At 50.8% G+C, this 16,190-nt stretch overlaps 1 protein-coding gene across 3 annotated transcripts; it reads left to right on the forward strand.

Moving 5' to 3' along the window:
• The first annotated feature begins 6,488 nt into the window (after positions 1–6,488).
• MADCAM1 (mucosal vascular addressin cell adhesion molecule 1) lies at positions 6,489–16,114 on the forward strand. 3 transcript variants are annotated; one of them, XM_065578253.1, is made up of 5 exons: positions 6,489–6,545; positions 10,346–10,600; positions 12,235–12,555; positions 13,308–14,162; positions 14,830–16,114. In XM_065578253.1, the coding sequence occupies exons 2-5, from the start codon at positions 10,525–10,527 to the stop codon at positions 14,970–14,972; spliced, it is 1,395 nt and encodes a 464-aa protein (XP_065434325.1). In that variant the 5' UTR covers positions 6,489–6,545; positions 10,346–10,524; the 3' UTR covers positions 14,973–16,114. The 3 variants fall into 3 exon arrangements, with proteins under 3 accessions (XP_065434325.1, XP_042717819.2, XP_042717818.2); XM_042861885.2 differs by lacking the exon at positions 6,489–6,545 and adding an exon at positions 7,316–7,502; XM_042861884.2 differs by lacking the exon at positions 6,489–6,545 and having other exon boundaries at positions 9,613–10,600.
• The last annotated feature ends 76 nt before the right edge of the window (positions 16,115–16,190 follow it).

Below are 16,190 nucleotides of genomic sequence, written 5' to 3' on the forward strand. Positions count from 1 at the left end.
GGAATTTGTTAATCTGAAGGTCAGAAGCAATTTGGGTGAATGCGATCATGAAATGATCGATTACTCAATTCTAAGGAGAGGAAGGAGCGAGAGCAGCAGAATAAAAACAATAGACGTCAGAAAAGCAGGCATTAATAAACTCAGCACTGGTACATTTTCTTCCCCTGGGCCCTACCTAAGGGATAAAGGAAGTCAGGAGAGCCTGCAGTTTCTCAAAGAGACAATATTAAAAGTGCAAGAGCAACCTATCCCGATGGAAAGGAAAGATAAGAATAGTAAAAGACTAATCTGGCTCCATCAGGAGCCCTTTAATAACCTGCAAATCAAAAAGGAATCCTACAAAAAGTGGAAATATGGATGAATTGCTAAGAAGTAATACAAAAGAATAGCACACGCATGTAGGAACAAAATCAGAAAGGCTAAGGTACAAAATGAGTTACCTTTTATGTCCCTTGCTAGGTGTAACAAGAAGAGGATCTTTAAATACATTAGGTGCACAAGAAAGACCAAGGAAAGTGTAGGTCCTCTGCTTAGCAAGGATGGAGACCTAATAATGGACAACATCAAGAATGCTGAGATATTTGATGCCTATTTTGCTTCAGTTTTCACTAAGAAGATAAATGGCGACCAGATACTTAACACAATTAATATTAACAACAAGGGGAAAGGAACACAAGCCAACATGGAGAAAGACCATTTTAAATAATATTTAGATAAGTTAGAAGTATTCAAGTTCGCCGGGCCTGATGAAATTCACCCTATGGTACTTAAGGAATTAGTTGAAGCAATGTCTGAACCATTAGCGATTATCTTTGGAGGATGGGTTCGGTCCCAGAGGACTGGAGGAAAAACAGGCATAGTCACGGTCTGTAAAAAGGGGAACAAAGAGGACTTGGGGAATTATAGGCCAGTCAGCCTAACGTGAATACCCGGACCTATACTGGAACAAATTATTAATTTGTAAGCACCTAAAGGACAATAGGGTTACAAGGAATAGCCAACATAGATTTGTCAAGAACAAATCGTGCCAAACCAACCTAATTTCCTTTTTTGACAAGGCTACTGGCTTAGTGGATGGGGTGGGGGACGACGAGGATGGGACTGTAGACATGATATAACCTTATTTTAGTCAGGCTTTTGACACAGTCCCACATGCCATTCTCATAAGCGAAATAGGGAAATGTGGTCTAGATGAAATTCCTATAAGGCGGGTGCAAAACTAGTGGAAAGACTGTATTCAAAGATTAGTTCTCAATGGTTCACTGTCAAACTGGGGGGAATGCATCTATTCGGATCCTGCAAGGATCTGTCCTTGGTCTGGTACTATTCAATAGTTCAGGGATCAGGGAAAGCCGCTGGCAGGCCGGGACGGTTTGTTTACCTGCCGTGTCTGCAGGTTTGGCCAATCGCAGCTCCCACTGGCCGCGGTTTGCTGTGCCAGGCCAATGGGGGCTGCGGGAAGGGGCAACCAGCACATCCCTCAGCCCAGAACAAACCGGCCCGGCCCGCCAGCGGCTTTCCCTGGCGGGCCGCGGGCCAAAGGTTGCTGATCCCTGCAATAGTTTCATTAATGATTTGGATAATGGAGTGGAGATTGTGCTTATAAAATTTGGAGATGACACCAAACAGGAAGGGCTCACGAGCACTTTGGAGGACAGGATTGGAATTCAAAACAGTCTTGACAAATTGGAGAGTTGTTCTGAAATCATCAACAAGGTGAAATTCAATAAAGACAAGTGGAAAGTACTTCACTTAGGAAGGAAAAATCAGATGCACAACTACAAAAAGGAGATTAACCTGCTACGCAGTAAGAGCTGGCAGAACTACTGCTGAAAAGGATCCGGCATTATAGTGAATCACAAATTGAATATAATCTACAATGTGATGCAGTTGTGAAAAAGACTAATATTCTGGGGTGCATTAACCCTGTATGTAAGGCCCTAGAGGTATAGCAAGGGGGCGTGGCTTCCCTCTGAGATGGATGGGGAGGAAACCTAACCCATCCCTGGGTGGGCAGAGCCAGGCAAGCCACACCTGCCGGGCCAGAAGCACAGGGGCAGGACTGGAAGTATAAAAGGCAGGCCCTGCAACTCAGTTGGCTTGGAGCCAGCAAAGGAGACAGATGATTCCCACCTGTTGCTGGAGCCCAAAGGGGACCTCTGCAGCGCTGAGGACTCGAGGGGACTGCTAGGACTGCCAACTGATGAGGACACTGAAGGTCTACTGGGTCTGCCTTTGGGCGTCTACCCCGGGGAGACTGCAAAGTGGTAGTCAGACGTTAGTAGCCCAGGGACACCAGACAGTAGTCCTGTTGTGCGGCCAGAATTCCAGTCAGCATGTTTTGGCTGGTTCCCTGCTGAGTCTGACCCAGTGGTGGAACCATCCACCTCTGGGCTGGGACCCAGTGGAGTAGGGTGGGCCCGGATCCCCCTATTCCCTGAAGCTGCCCTGCCCCTGGGGTGGCAGCCCCCACACTTTAGGCCAAGAGGCCTATGTTTGTCTGCTGTCTGCCTGAGTTAAGATGTGAGGCGATAAACTGTGTGGTGCTCTGCCCTGCCTGGGGCCAGGGTTCCAGACTATGGGCTGCTTGACCCTGCCTAGAGGGCCAGGGCCTCGGCCTCAGAGATTGCTAATTCCCCAGCAACCATTGCCTTGATAGGGGCATGAGAGCAAGGGGGCGTGGCCTCCCTCTGAGACTGATGGGGAGAGGAGACCACAACCTCCTACAGAGGTAATGGTCCCTGTGACGTTATGGGGTTCAACGTAGACTATAAGGGATTGTATCATCGTGCCTTCCCAAAGGTCATTCTCCTTCCTTCCCTTCCTGTTGACTTCCCATCCTCCTGCTGATTCGTGTGTAAATGGAGCTTCCAGTGTTTTGATTCCATAGTGCTTAATTTACTTTGGAGACAAGTAGATAGTGGCCTTCCCTCCTGTCTGGGAGAGAACCTGTTTCTCCTTGTGTTTGGTCACAGACTTCAAAACATACCACCACTAAGTATCCATATTTCCTTTTATGTAAACATGCCTTCATTTGTCTCTGCCTGAGGACCAGGCTGGTCAGACAAACAAATACACATTCCTTTGCCTAAAGCAATGTTATGCATTGCTTGCTGAACATAATTCTAGCACATATTTCTAATCCTGGGCACGCACCCTGTACATACACCACACAATGGTTTGGGGGCTAGTGTTTTACCAGTTTGTATCTGATGCCTTACGTGACACCTTTTAGATACAGATTATGACAACAGGTGTTAGGTGTAATGAGCATGTCAGGCCTGATGAGTTCCTGACACAGCATAGTGAATCCTCAATGGGCCTCTGTCTCACAGTCCCACTTTACTTCGCATTGGTGAGACCTCAGCTGGGGCACTGTGTCCAGTTCTGAGGGCCACACGTTAGGACAGATTGGAGAGAGTCCACAGGAGAGTAACAAAAAGTTTTCCAAAACCTGACCTATGAGGAAAAGGTCAAAAACTGGGCATGTTTAGTCTTGAGAAAAAAAGACTGAGGAGGGAACCAGATACATTTTCAGATGTGCTAAGGACTGTTTATAAGAAGGACGGGGCTCAGTTCTCCATGTCCACTGAAAGTAGGGCAAGAAGCAATGGGCTTAATGTACAGTAAGGGAGAGATGGGTTAGATATTCGGAAACACTTTCTAACTATAAGGACAGTTAAGCTCTGGAATAGGTGTTCAGGGGAGGCTGTGGAATCCCCGTCATTGGAGGTGATTAAGAGCAGGTTGGACAAACCTGTCGGGGATGGTTCTAGGGTTACTTGGTCCTGCCTCAGCGCAGTGCGCTGGACTAGATTACCTCCTGAGGTCCCTTCCAGCCCTGCATTTCTATGTTCCGAGCAATGCTTTCCCCCCCACTCTGAACTGGCTGGGACATCTACTCAAGAAGATCTCTTCCTGTCACTAGTGCTACAGATGCCACCTCTGGCAGTCCTCTTGTGAATAATAGGCGCTGTTGCACATGGAGATGGGAGTGTAATGAGTTAGCATGTGTCTGTGCTGTGCCACCTCCTGTACCGTGTTCTTGTAAGGGCTCCCCAGGGTAGGTGAATTCTTCCAGGAGCGGGCTCCCAGAAATGTCTGGGTGCTTGAGGTAGTTTTCATGAGGCTGTGGGGGTGTATCTTTCTTCCCGGCAAAGCGGTAAGGAGTCCTACACCGACAGTGCCCGCACCACCCTTGTAAAGTGCCAGTGACCACAAGCAATGAGGACCTTGGTTAAAAGACTCCTGATGAAGAGCGCCCTGCAGCATTACTATCATTTCCTGGCTGTAAATGAAGACTTTGTTGACGGGATTACATTATCGCTGGCTGCAGATATTAAAAAATCGTGAGTCTGGAACTAAAAAAATCATGGCTAGCTTCAAAAATAAATGTTAGGGTATTTTTATGTGCCCTCTAGTTTCTGAGCCTTTTAGGTCACACTCAAGTCAAGCTTCAAGCTTTTGTCCACAACCCCTGAGATCTAGAAACTCCACTATTTTTTAATGACGGCTCAGATCCTATGGTGATTCCAGGAATTGGGGCTTTACATAAAAAGCCAAATAGTGCAAGACTTGTGATTAAACCCATGAGAGTTGGCAACCCTGGGCCAATAGATTGGCTGACAACAACTTCCACTTCGGAAGGTCTGGGGGACCTTTAAGGTGCATCCGATGAATCTTGTGACTCCACCCCTGCTTCCAGTTCTGGGCCCATTTAAAACTAGAATGAGCAAAGATAGTGAAAGATAGAAAGCAGGGTGCAATCATGTGTTGGCCAGGGGGGTGGACTTGATGGGACCTACCAGACCTTTGGACTCTTGTTTTCAGCCTAAGAGGAAGAGATCTTTCTGAATCGGGCCTGTAGGCCCCTGTGCCCCAATCTTGCTCTGACGGAGTGAATCTTCAGGTTCGCTTCATGATGTCTGCACCGGTTGGACGGTACAGCCTCCCTACAAACAATAATCCTTCCTGTGTGTTTAGAGTTCTTCTGTAGGTCACAAAGGCCAGTTCATTATTTGACAGATGGGGAAACACAGGCATGGGAAAGGGAACGTGATTGGCCTACGTTCACACAGCACATCCATGAAAGAGCTGGGAATGAAAATTAGGTGTCCTAACTCCTACCCTTGTGCCCTCGCCGCAGGACTTGCCCCCATAAGAACTGTTATTTAATTCAACTCACTGCTATTCTGTGCTGGTAGCTTCTCTGTCCGGATTTAGATGGCTGCAAGGAGCAGAAAGGGCTGTTTGCATTGCGGGAGGTGTGACCGTCTGAAGGTGCTGAGAGCAGCTCCATCATTTAAGGCTGCATCAAGCAGGTTACTTTCGTGGAACCTTATCTCTGCCCCTCATTTTTGTTTTTATATAAAATTATAGCGGTTGCAGGGCCTTAGGCAGTCTCAGAACCCGCTCTGTGAAACTGACAAGGAACCATTTGCTGGGAACCGGGAGGTTATTTGGAAGACTTTGCGGATCACATTCTTCCCAGTGTTTGGGACAAGCTGGTACAAGTTAACTCTGGAGAACATAGGGAGGGTAGCTGTGTAAACTCCCACGGATTGAACTGCTCTTTGCCTTGCAGCTTTAACCCTTGCTGTGCCACAGGACTCAAACCCCAGCTTGTTACTGGCAGATGCTTTTTGAGTGCCACTTAAAATGCACGCGCTCTTCTTGTAAAGAGTTAAGACATGGCCTTGTACGTCTTCCCAAGCATATCTGGCTCCTCTTCCCTTCCTGGCCAATACCCGTTCTCTGACGCCCCCCGATTTCACTCGTTTCGCCTAGTGAGAAATTCTGTCCCCAGTGAAGGCCATGGCAAACGCCCTATTGACTTCAGTGGGGCCAGGATTCCATCCCTGGGCTCTCCCTTCCATCTCTTTACTGGGGGGATAGGCTTGGCTGGGGGAGATTCTGGGTCTCCCTTCCTTATGTTGCTGAGAATGAATTGGAAACCTGAAAAGCAGCCAGTCTGTTTCCTGCTGTCCCCTGGCGCTCCTGGAACAATGGGGGTGCAGCATGTCTGACTGCTTGCTTCTGAGTCCTTGGAGAATCTCTCTCCAGACACATCGCCTGGGCTGATAATGCCCCATGTTCAATAGCTCAGAACTGGGAGCAACCGTGAACATGGCTTCCAGATACTGAGACAAAGGGGTTTCATCCCCCAGGGTCTTGGGTTGAATTCCTACATCCTGCCTCCCCAAACACCTCCTGCAGAAGGAGCTTATGGGTGACCCGCTGTCCCCTATTTTAAGGGATCACCCCTTATTCCATTGATTTGTAATGAGCTGGACGTGTTCTCTACTATCTGTCCATAACTGTTTTATGCAGCACTGATGTATTCTTCCCCAGAGGTAACTGCATTTCAGGGCTGGGCAAAGCAATGCCTGGGTGTACACTCTATAACCCATTTATGAGCGCCCGTGACTCTTTGGGTGGCTGGGTTTCTATAAATGTCTGATGATGATGATTATTTATTTATTTATTATAGGTACACTTCAGTGTCAGTGAAGTCATGAGGATCGCAGTGCTCTTGTGAAATTGAGGTAGGTGGGGGAAAGGGGACTGCATTTCAGATCAGAGAGTTTATTAATAATTCTGTGGGCTTTTCATCTATAGATCACAAAGCGCTTTACCATTGTCCCCATTTTACAGATGGAGAAACTGAGGCACAGGGAGGGGCCGTGACTCACCCATGGTCACTGGCAAAGCAGGGCATAGGCCCTAGGTCTCCTGACTCCCAGTGCAGTGCCCAGTCCACTGCCTGGCCAGGATTTTCATCCCCTCGGTGTATGCCCATGTCTCTGTATGCAGGGGTGTAAATGGCTACGTGGCAGGAGGGGGTGGAAGAGAGCATATAGGACGGTGTGTTAGGGAGTGGGGTGCAACATGTGTAGGCATCTACTCGGTGTATTGAATGGGGAGGGGAGTAACAGTTGTTCTGTAGAGTGGGAGGGGTGGATGGCACATATGGCGTTCAGTGACAGATTTTGTATAGAGATGGTGATAGGGTCTGGGTGCTTATTTGGGAGAGACGAGGCATCTTCCCATGTCCTGTAATTCACCCGTCCAACCCAGGCAGGTTCGCATTTGTTTCCCTATAGGAGGCAGTTGTGATTTTGGGGGTGCCTATAACAGAATCCTTAGCCTGGAGAGCCAGATATTCAGGGGTTAAAGCCACTTTTACCATAAGGCTAAAATTCCCCGCTGGAAATTCCCAGCTGACCAGCAGGGTCAAGAGCCTACTATCCGAGGGCTGGTGCTTACTATCAGGGGGCGGTTCCTAGTTAAGTCTTAAAAAGGCGCGTGAGGATGGGACTTCTAGGCAGAAAGAGATCGGCCCCAGGCAGAGTCCATCCAGCTGGCTGGTGGGAAAGAAACCGCTACCTGCAGATCCCTGTCACGGAGAAGAGATTAGCTGGAGTGAAAACATTTCCCTGTAGCCACAGCAATGGAGCCAACTCCTCTCCTCCTGCTCCTCGGTCTGGGCTGGACTTGCAGCGGTAAGTTCCCTGGAGACCACCGCAGATCAGAGGTTCTCTCTGGGCTGGAGGGATTGGGGGTTCCCGGCCTTCGCGCAGGGCTGAACTATTCTTTTCAGCTATTTCTCCGCGCTGGTCCTGGGTGCTGCTTTGAAGTTTTCCCTCTTCGCTGTACGCTACACAACTGCTCTGCCGATGGCATCCCCTGCAGCTCTGCTGCCTGGTGCTTCGGGGTGAGCAGCTGCGGCTCCGTCCAGATGTGATCTGTGTGGCCAGGGCTCCCAGCGATGCTCTGTGCCCGGTTTGGATTGGCTGTGCTAGCCTCGGGGTGCTCAGGAGGGGACTCTGTTAACAGCGCTGTCTCCATCCTTGGGTACACATGGGTCTGTTTTGTTCTGTGGTTATACAGTGCCTGGCACAGTGGGGTCCTGGTTTGTGACTGGGGTCCTGGGCACTCCGGTAACATAAACAATAATCCCACTTTCTTTCTGACGCACCCTCTCCGCGAATCTCCACTGCACGTGGATCTTTGAGCTTGGAGAAAAATAAATCGGTGACTTAAACATTGTTAAAACTGGTTCAGAAAGGGAGGGAAAAAACACATCACTTTGTCCCCCGGACTTTTGGCTCCGTCTTGAATGAAATTAATAGGGTTATAAAATGTCGACACATCTGAATCTCAGAGAACATTTATTTTAGCTTTTAGAACAATACAAATAGCTCAGAGCCTAATTTTTACACCCGCAGATGTGTATTGGCCCATAGACAGGTCTACGCAGCATCAGTGGCATGACACGTGAGCATACTGGGCTGCCAAGCGCTCTCGAAAAGAAATACTCTCGTAACGGTGCCAACGGCTACAAGAGTGTCACTGCCACATTCGGGACTAGTGCTGGCGTACTTTTAGAAAGGCGGAATGAGATGGCTCTGTTGCACAGCTTTACTTTGGAGACAATCCTTCATCCAAACCGCATCCCAGAGTGCTGCAGAGCAGGGGTGCTCATATTTTCATTGGGTGGACCACATTGTAATAGACAGCCGGTCTCATGGACCCTCTTCCTTCCCATGTGCCATTGCCCGCACCGCCCCTCCCATTCATGATCACCTGCAGTCCTGCCTCCTCCCTGTTCTTCATCTAGTTGGCACAGGGACACTGCACAATTACCTGCATCGAAAGTGAATGTTAGGAAAGCATTTAGGAGCTGACTTAGGGTGCTGAGTACCCACCCCCTTCAACTGAAGTTGGGGAGCTGCCGGCTCTCAGCACCTCTGACCATCATGCCCTTGGGGGTATTTTAGCTGACTTGTGATGCCATCTAGCAGCTGGAAATCAGACCCACATAACCAGCAGCAAGTGCTCTGCAGAGTCCCAGTCCTGCACGGAAAGCAATTTGGGAACTGCCTTTGCAGAGAGTTAGTTAAAGCCAGATCCTCAATGGCTGTAAATCCCTGTCGCTCCATTGGCTTCAATGAGTTGGCTCAATTTACTCCAGCTGAGGGTCTGGCCCAGATAGTACAAGAGTTGATAGCGTGCTGGGAAAAATGGGAAATTATTTTGTTTTGTTCACTGGGCCACTCCAGTGAGTCATTAAAAAGCAAGCTGCTGCCCTCTTGGTCGTTGCGCAGACACTACAGATCTTTGGGTCGTTTTCAGAACAGTCGAGGTTTGTCCTTTGTCAAAATTTCCGCGCTGTTTGCTGTGCACCCCAGAGGTGGCCGTATTTCAGCAGTGTTGTTGGCAGGGCACCTTGAGATGAAAGTCTCTAGTGAGATGTACAAATTCAATCCAAGTCACTCATGCAAGCTTCTGTTTCTGTAGGTATACCGCTGCATTCTCGCCTTTCATATTTGCAGTGGTTTTGTAACAAAAACCATTTTAAATGCATGTGTCATTTTCTTACTTTGACAAACCAAAGCTAAAATAATCTGGATTGAATTAAAATCAAGTATTTAGTGCTTTGTCTTTAAACACAGTAACCAGAATGTGGGATTTGTGTGATTGGCAGCCTGTTCCTACTTTCTGCTGGCTGCCTGGCTCCCAGGAGAGCAGCGCCAGCAGCAGCGGGGGGTTAACCAGTGGAGGATGACGGGTGTTCGGGCTTATTTTTTAATAACCACTTGTAAAATCTTTGTGGGAAGTAGAGACTCGGATTAAGTTAAACCGAGGCTGTGTTGCAGGGAGAATCTCATCCCATGGAAATGTCTGCAGTTAAATAGCATTCCTTCCACAGTAGCGGCACCTTTCCTCCCAGCACTGAAATGCTGCCACCTCTGAAGTGGAAGAAACCTTCCACTGCATTGCATGACAGTTGTGGGGAGGGGGAATCCGAGCCAACAACCCAGGAACAAACACTCGCTCTTCTGGAAAGTCTCAGGGAATGTTTGAATGTTTGCGTGCAGTTTTGTCACGACACAAAGAGGGGAAGTTTGAGGGGAAGTGGAGTGAAAGGGAGAAACCCTGCCTCTTTTTGCCATGATCTTCAAATTACCCTTAACTTCACCGGGGTCAGAATTTCACCTATGTTACATCTGCAGTGTTACCGACCCCTCCCATTTTATTGCAAGTCATGTGATATTTGGTGTTTTTTAAAAAGCCCCAGCTCTAGGAGTCCTGTGATTATGGGAGCATCTCAGCTTTAAAAACAAAACAAAAAAAGTTGCTAGCCCTCTTGATTGTGGAGGTGACCTGAGTGCGCCCTAGCAGCTCAGAAACAGAGCACTGAACCCAAAATCTCACCCTGTCTGTGCTGCCCTTTCCATTGGGAACAGCTGCCTTAGCTAACGCTCGGTATTAACTGCTCTTCTCTGAATGACCCTTGTTTTCTCCACTTGCTGCTTTTCCCCCTTCCCTCCACTCCACCCAGGCCGGCTGACCGTGCTGCCCCAGGAAGCGCTAGTCCAGATTGGAGAATCCATTCAGTTGAACTGCTCCTTGGACTGTCCGGATGGGACGCCCCAGTGGAAGGGGCTGGACACCAACCTGGGGAACATCATCTCCACCCCCACCTATAGCCTCCTGCTCATCACCAATGCTACCGTAGCCATGGAGGGCACGAAGTTCTGCGTGGGGAACTGCCAAGGGAAGTCCCACCAGGGGTCGACCAACCTGCAAGTGTACTGTAAGTGCCCTAGGTTGAAGCAGTTACCCACTAGCTGCATGACGGTCTAGACTCCAAACACATTGTAGCCCAAAGGGGACACAGTCAGATTGAAACTAGAGGTTTTACCGTCACATCGGCCTGGTGTTTTTCTGACCCAGGCAAACAGGAGGGACTGACCGACCGTGCTGGGGAACCAGGCAAGCTGACCCTGCACAAAAAGTGCTGCCAAATCACAAAGACTTTCAGAATGAAAGAAAATCACTTCCCCGCTCATCCCTTTCAGTTAGTGCTGCCTCCGGAGCTACTCGCAACAAACCTCTGATAAGGGGCACTTGAATGACTGTGTCCATCTGGGGGCCTGATCCTATATCAGCTGCAATCTCCCACCCTCCCTGCTTCACAGAATCCAGCTAACCTTGGAACTGCCACACTAGAACAGCCCAATGTTCCATCTCAGCTGGTATCCTGACACTGACCAAGGCAGAATGTTTAGAGGAAGGTATCAAGCCTTCATAACACGACTCATTATGCCATCCTGTACCTTAGGATTCTTCCTAGCCCAGCTGATGATCAGTTTATGTCCAGAAGCATGAGGATTGATCACTAAAATGCAGCCCCTTCTGGGGTGGAGGATGGCCACAAACCAGGGCAAGAGAGCAGTTAAGATCAGGAGGCCTGGTTCTCAGAGGTGAGGGGCACCTGCAGCAGCCCCTGGAGGCAGTGGGAGCGGCTGGTACCCAGCCTCTCTGAACATCAGGCGCTGGGGTTTAAGGGCTGACTTGAAAGGCTCTCTCCAACGCCTGGACCTCCTCTGGCAGACGTGGTGTGACGGAGCAGGGAGCAGGGCAGATTTGACCTGGGAATGTTGCAGGGGGGTTGCAGTGGGGATGTGGGACTTCCCTTGAAGGAAGCTACCTGAGCTGTAACCTGAGCCAGGAACGGGGGTGGGGAGAATTAACACCTTCTGCCCGGGAGACTGAACAAAGGAGAGGAGCAGCGGGAGGAGTTTTGGAGTTAGTTTTCGGTTGGGGCTGGGTGGTGCAACGCAGGGAACCCCAAGCTGGGGTCTAAGCTCCCTGAACCTCCCAGAGGGACCTAATTGAGGGGGTCTGGTCGTACCTACACGCTCTGCTTGAGACTGTGTTCCTGTCCTTAAATAAACCTTCTGCTTTACTGGCTGGTTGAGAGTCGCAGTGCATCTCGGGAAGAGGGGTGCAGGGCCCTAACTCCCCCACAATCCGCAACACGTGGCCATGGTGTAAACCGGCCAGGAATGTAGTTTCGTGGCTCCTGGAGTGGATCAGAAATTGGCCACTGTTCCCAGGCTGATCTCAGTGATGAATCCTCAGGGGAAGAGGGCAGGAATAGATTGCATCCCATTGACTCCCCTCTGCATATGCCACAACTGACAGCACGTGCTCTTCACACCTGGAGTCAGCGGGTGGGATCCCCAGAAGGGCAAGTGACTTACAAGCACAAATCCTGCCGAGTTTCAAAGGGACTTTGTGCATCTAACTCACATCGGTGCTTTTGAAAATCCCACCTAATGGCTCCATTGGCCACTCCCGGCCCTGGTCCCCTGGGCACCCTGTCCCATGGTAGGTGATGTAGCTAGGAAGCCGGCCGTTCCTCACGTGCCATTCTTTTCTCAGCTCTTCCAGATACATTGCAGCTGGAAACCCAGCCCAAGGAGCTGGTGGCTGGGCAGCCAGCCCATCTCCACTGCTCTATTAGCAAGGTGTACCCACCCGGCTCCTTGACTCTGAGCTGGTATCGGGGGGACCAGAGATTGGAGAGCCCAGACGCTGAAGAAGTGGCTGATGACGAGGAGCTGTTCAGTTATGACTCTGAGCTGGAAGTCCCAGGGGAGAAGGTGACGGAGGGCATGGAGTTCAGGTGTGAGGTGGAGCTGCTGCTGCCGCCATCAGACAGGAGTTTCCACCGGGCCACAGCGGTGACTGTGAGCACAAAAGGTAAGTCTTGGAGATCTGAGCTAGGAATCTTAGCACGGTGGGTGTGCAACTTCTCCTGCCAAAGCCATTTCCCCATGTCGCTTGCAATACTTGTCTGCCAGGGGTGAAAAAATCTGCTTATATGAACTCTGTGTGGTCTGAATACCTATGCAGCATGGGAACCAGGGTAACGTCAAGCTGAATGGGCCTGAATCCACCCACCTGAAGACCTTCTGCTAAACCCTTCTGGCTCTCCAGGAGAGATGCGGCTTCCTCTCAGCTCCTGGCACTTCCCCTGTACCCCACCAGATCTCCTTGATTCATTCTGTTATCCCACCCCCTGCGTCCTTCCTCCTCGCCCCAGCTACTCTTCTCCGGAGTCCTCTTGCTAGCCCATGCTGTGAAGTTAGGGATCAAGGGAAGGCCCTATGTGTGCTAATCCTCTTCCCTGTCTAGGGCCCTAATCCCAAGGATCCTGCCTCAGCCCACACACAGCTGGCATGAAAGGTGCCTGCGTGGGGTCTGATGCATATATGAAGGGGAGAGCAAAGCAGGGGATAGGACTTGAGGTTTCTGACACAGCCATATCTCTGGAGCTGGGTTCAGAGGGGTGGAGGGAGCCAGCAACCTCCCAGGGGATGGAGGATCATTCGGTGACAGCCGTGGCCAGAGGGCCACCTACCTGGCTTGCATGGTGGCAGCTCCTTAAGGACAAGGGCACGGAGTACGTGTAGCCAAGCGTCAAGAGACTAATCAAAATCTTCTGTTTACAGCTGTGGCAGAACAGCCCACAACTGAGTCAGTCACTGGCCAAGAGAATCCCAGAACTGAGTCTCCGGCTACTACAAGGAACCCCCCTGCTACTGACCGCAGCCCCACAACTGGGCTTGGGGCTACTACAGGGAACCCCCCTGCTACTGACCGCAGCCCCACAACTGGGCTTGGGGCTACTACAGGGAACCCCCCTGCTACTGACCGCAGCCCCACAACTGGGCTTGGGGCTACTACAGGGAACCCCCCTGCTACTGACCGCAGCCCCACAACTGGGCTTGGGGCTACTACAGGGAACCCCGCCACAGAACTGACTTCTGCAGAGAGCCCCACCACAGAGTTCATTGTCACTTCGCACAAGCCCAGTGCCAAAGCCACCTCTGTCCACTGGCTGGTGACCACAGAGACCCTCGCCACCGAGTCCAGGGCTGCCTCACAGCACCCCAGTGCAGGTGCAGCCACAACAGACTGGAGCCCCAGCACTGCCTCGAGTTCTGCTACAGAGAACCCCACCACAGGGGATGTGGCTAGCACAGAGAACCCTCTGACCAAGAAAGCCACTAGTGACAGGAGCCGCAGAACAGAGTCTGTCTGCAACCTTCAGATCAGGCCTGTCCCTCCTAAAGGGACCACCGGGGAAGCCCTGAAGATCATATGCGAGGCAGAGTGCGGTGAGAATGTTACCATCAGGTGGCTGAAAACCCCTGTGGTGCTCTCTCACTACCAGGAGGAGGCGTCTGAGGGCAAATCCACCCTGACCGTTGACCGTGTAGGTCTCGACCACCAAGGGATCTATGAGTGCTTCATGCTGAGCAGGAGACTCCAGGTGGCGAGACTCCACATCGCTGTGTCTGCTGGTGAGTGGCTGCCAAGGGCTTTGCATTCAGGAGGGGTTGGTCCCTGTGGGGAGGTGTAAGCCAGCCTGGGGAGGAGGCGGCGTCCCAGTGATCATATTTGTTTCCTCCCCCGATCTGTACTCCCAAAGGTAACAACAGAACAGAAACTACAGTTTATGGTCAGCATAACCCTCCAACCAAAACCAGTGGGATGGGGAGAGGCAGAGTCCATGTGTTCAAGGGCCAAGCATCACGCAAGGGTCTTAGCCACACGCTTTTCTTGGTTGTTGAACGCTACAGTGAACAACGGCCGGGGAAAGTTGCTGGGTTGACAGCCCTGAAATTCCATCCACACGCACCAGTCCAACACCAGTGCAAGCTTCCCTGCTCACGTGCCTTAACTCGGGGCTGGAGGGATCAATCTCTAGGCAGGAGCCTGTTGTTAGCCTATACAGCCCATTAAACCCTCTCTGCCGAGGCTGCTGATCAGTGCCACTGGCCCTGGGGGCCCGTGGGATGTGACGATGCAGCTGTTGGTGGCTGGCTGGAGAACCACCCGCTGGGGTCAAAGGACGCTTAAGACACCGGGACCCAGGCTGGGATATTTATACTTGCCGATTGTTGAGACCAAGCCCTGCTAAGGGCTCAACCACAGCAACTGACAATTTCTCGGGTCTCTTCTTTGCAGACATCTTCAGCACTGACTCCGCCATCCTGGTCGGGACGGCAAGCTCTCTCCTGGGCCTGATAGTGACAGCATTTGCGTCACGTCGCCTGTGGCGACGACTCCACCCACCGGGCGTGAAGAGCTCTAAGGGGAACAGCGTTTAGGTGCCTGTGGCCCCGTCGTGATTCGTTTTGAACATTCATCCTCTTTCCACTGACCAGCTTGCCCGTTGTTCTGGAAAGCTTGGTATTCGAGCCAGCCAGGCCCCTCGGCCTGCACCTGGCCAGAGACGGGAGTGGAGGAGCTGCCCGATGCTTGGGCCGCTGCTGGGAGAGCTGGGTAAATGGTCAAGTTGGAAGCTGCCCAGCAGAGCTGAGCAGACCTTTGGGTTGACCAGTCTCTTTCCTTTCCTCCACTTCACTCCTTAGCATCATGGTTTCCTCTGGTTTCAAGTGCAGTGGGAGCATTTTGCTCCAAAGTCCAGACAGGTGCTGAGACTTGGATCCTACAGACACACCTGTGGGACTCAGACAAGAGATGACCAGCTCACAGGTGTCAGGGTACGGCAGTTTCTAAAACAGACCAATGGATTTTCCCTTCACAGTATACTGAAAACTCTCTCCTTGCTTGAGGCTTCCGGCTGAGGAGATGCCAGTAATATTTCCTGTAGGATTGGTTTGAAATCCCTGATCCTTTCTGGATTTGCCACGTTTCTTTTCATGGTTGCTCCTGTTTTTGTTCCCAAGTACGTTGGGTATTTCCAGTGGGGGTGGGGAAGAGAAAATGGGCGGGCGGGGGTGTGTGTGGAATTTCAGGTGCATTGAGGGTTGGCTAGGGAGGAACTAGGTGAGACTACACTCAGCCTTAGCCCCTTGGAACTGAGTGGAGACTTTAAGCAAATGCATAACAGTGATGAACTATCAATGTGACGCTCTGTACTGCTCATACAGCGCCATCTCCAGGCCCTGGGTTTCTTTGCGCTGATACTCTGCCGTCCCACACCCTCTCCCTCAGACACAGGGTTGCAACCCCTTCTGGAGAGGACTGTGGGGCAGCTGCCTGGTTTCCTTCCACGCGGAGATCGTACATGCACCAGCCCCATCTCAGAGATGGGATGGAAACTCAAGTCAGTTCATCTCTGTATTTAAAACACCCTAAGAAACCCCTCCCAACTGCTGTAATCTATCAAACCAGGCTGCTTGTAAATAACCTGTATCGAATGTTGAGAACGCAGTAGACCTGCGGTGCATACTGAGTTTGTTGTATAGTGAGAACTGCTGCTCTAATAAAGAGTTGTTTTTACATATTCCCTGCAGTGGTTTCCTTGGCAAGTATCACTTCTCTATACCCTGGCCCTATGGTTTGCCTGCAGCAGCAGGGCC

This window comes from Chrysemys picta, chromosome 25, assembly GCF_011386835.1.
Source record: "Chrysemys picta bellii isolate R12L10 chromosome 25, ASM1138683v2, whole genome shotgun sequence".
Lineage (NCBI taxonomy): Eukaryota > Metazoa > Chordata > Testudines > Emydidae > Chrysemys > Chrysemys picta.

Excerpts from the sequence above, each read along its gene's own strand:
- MADCAM1 (XM_042861884.2), top strand. The coding sequence starts at position 10,291 with ATGACCCTTGTTTTCTCCACTTGCTGCTTTTCCCCCTTCCCTCCACTC. Across the intron at positions 12,556-13,307 it reads GGTGACTGTGAGCACAAAAG|CTGTGGCAGAACAGCCCACA; the intron begins GTAAGTCTTGGA and ends TTCTGTTTACAG. Across the intron at positions 14,163-14,829 it reads CCACATCGCTGTGTCTGCTG|ACATCTTCAGCACTGACTCC; the intron begins GTGAGTGGCTGC and ends TCTTCTTTGCAG.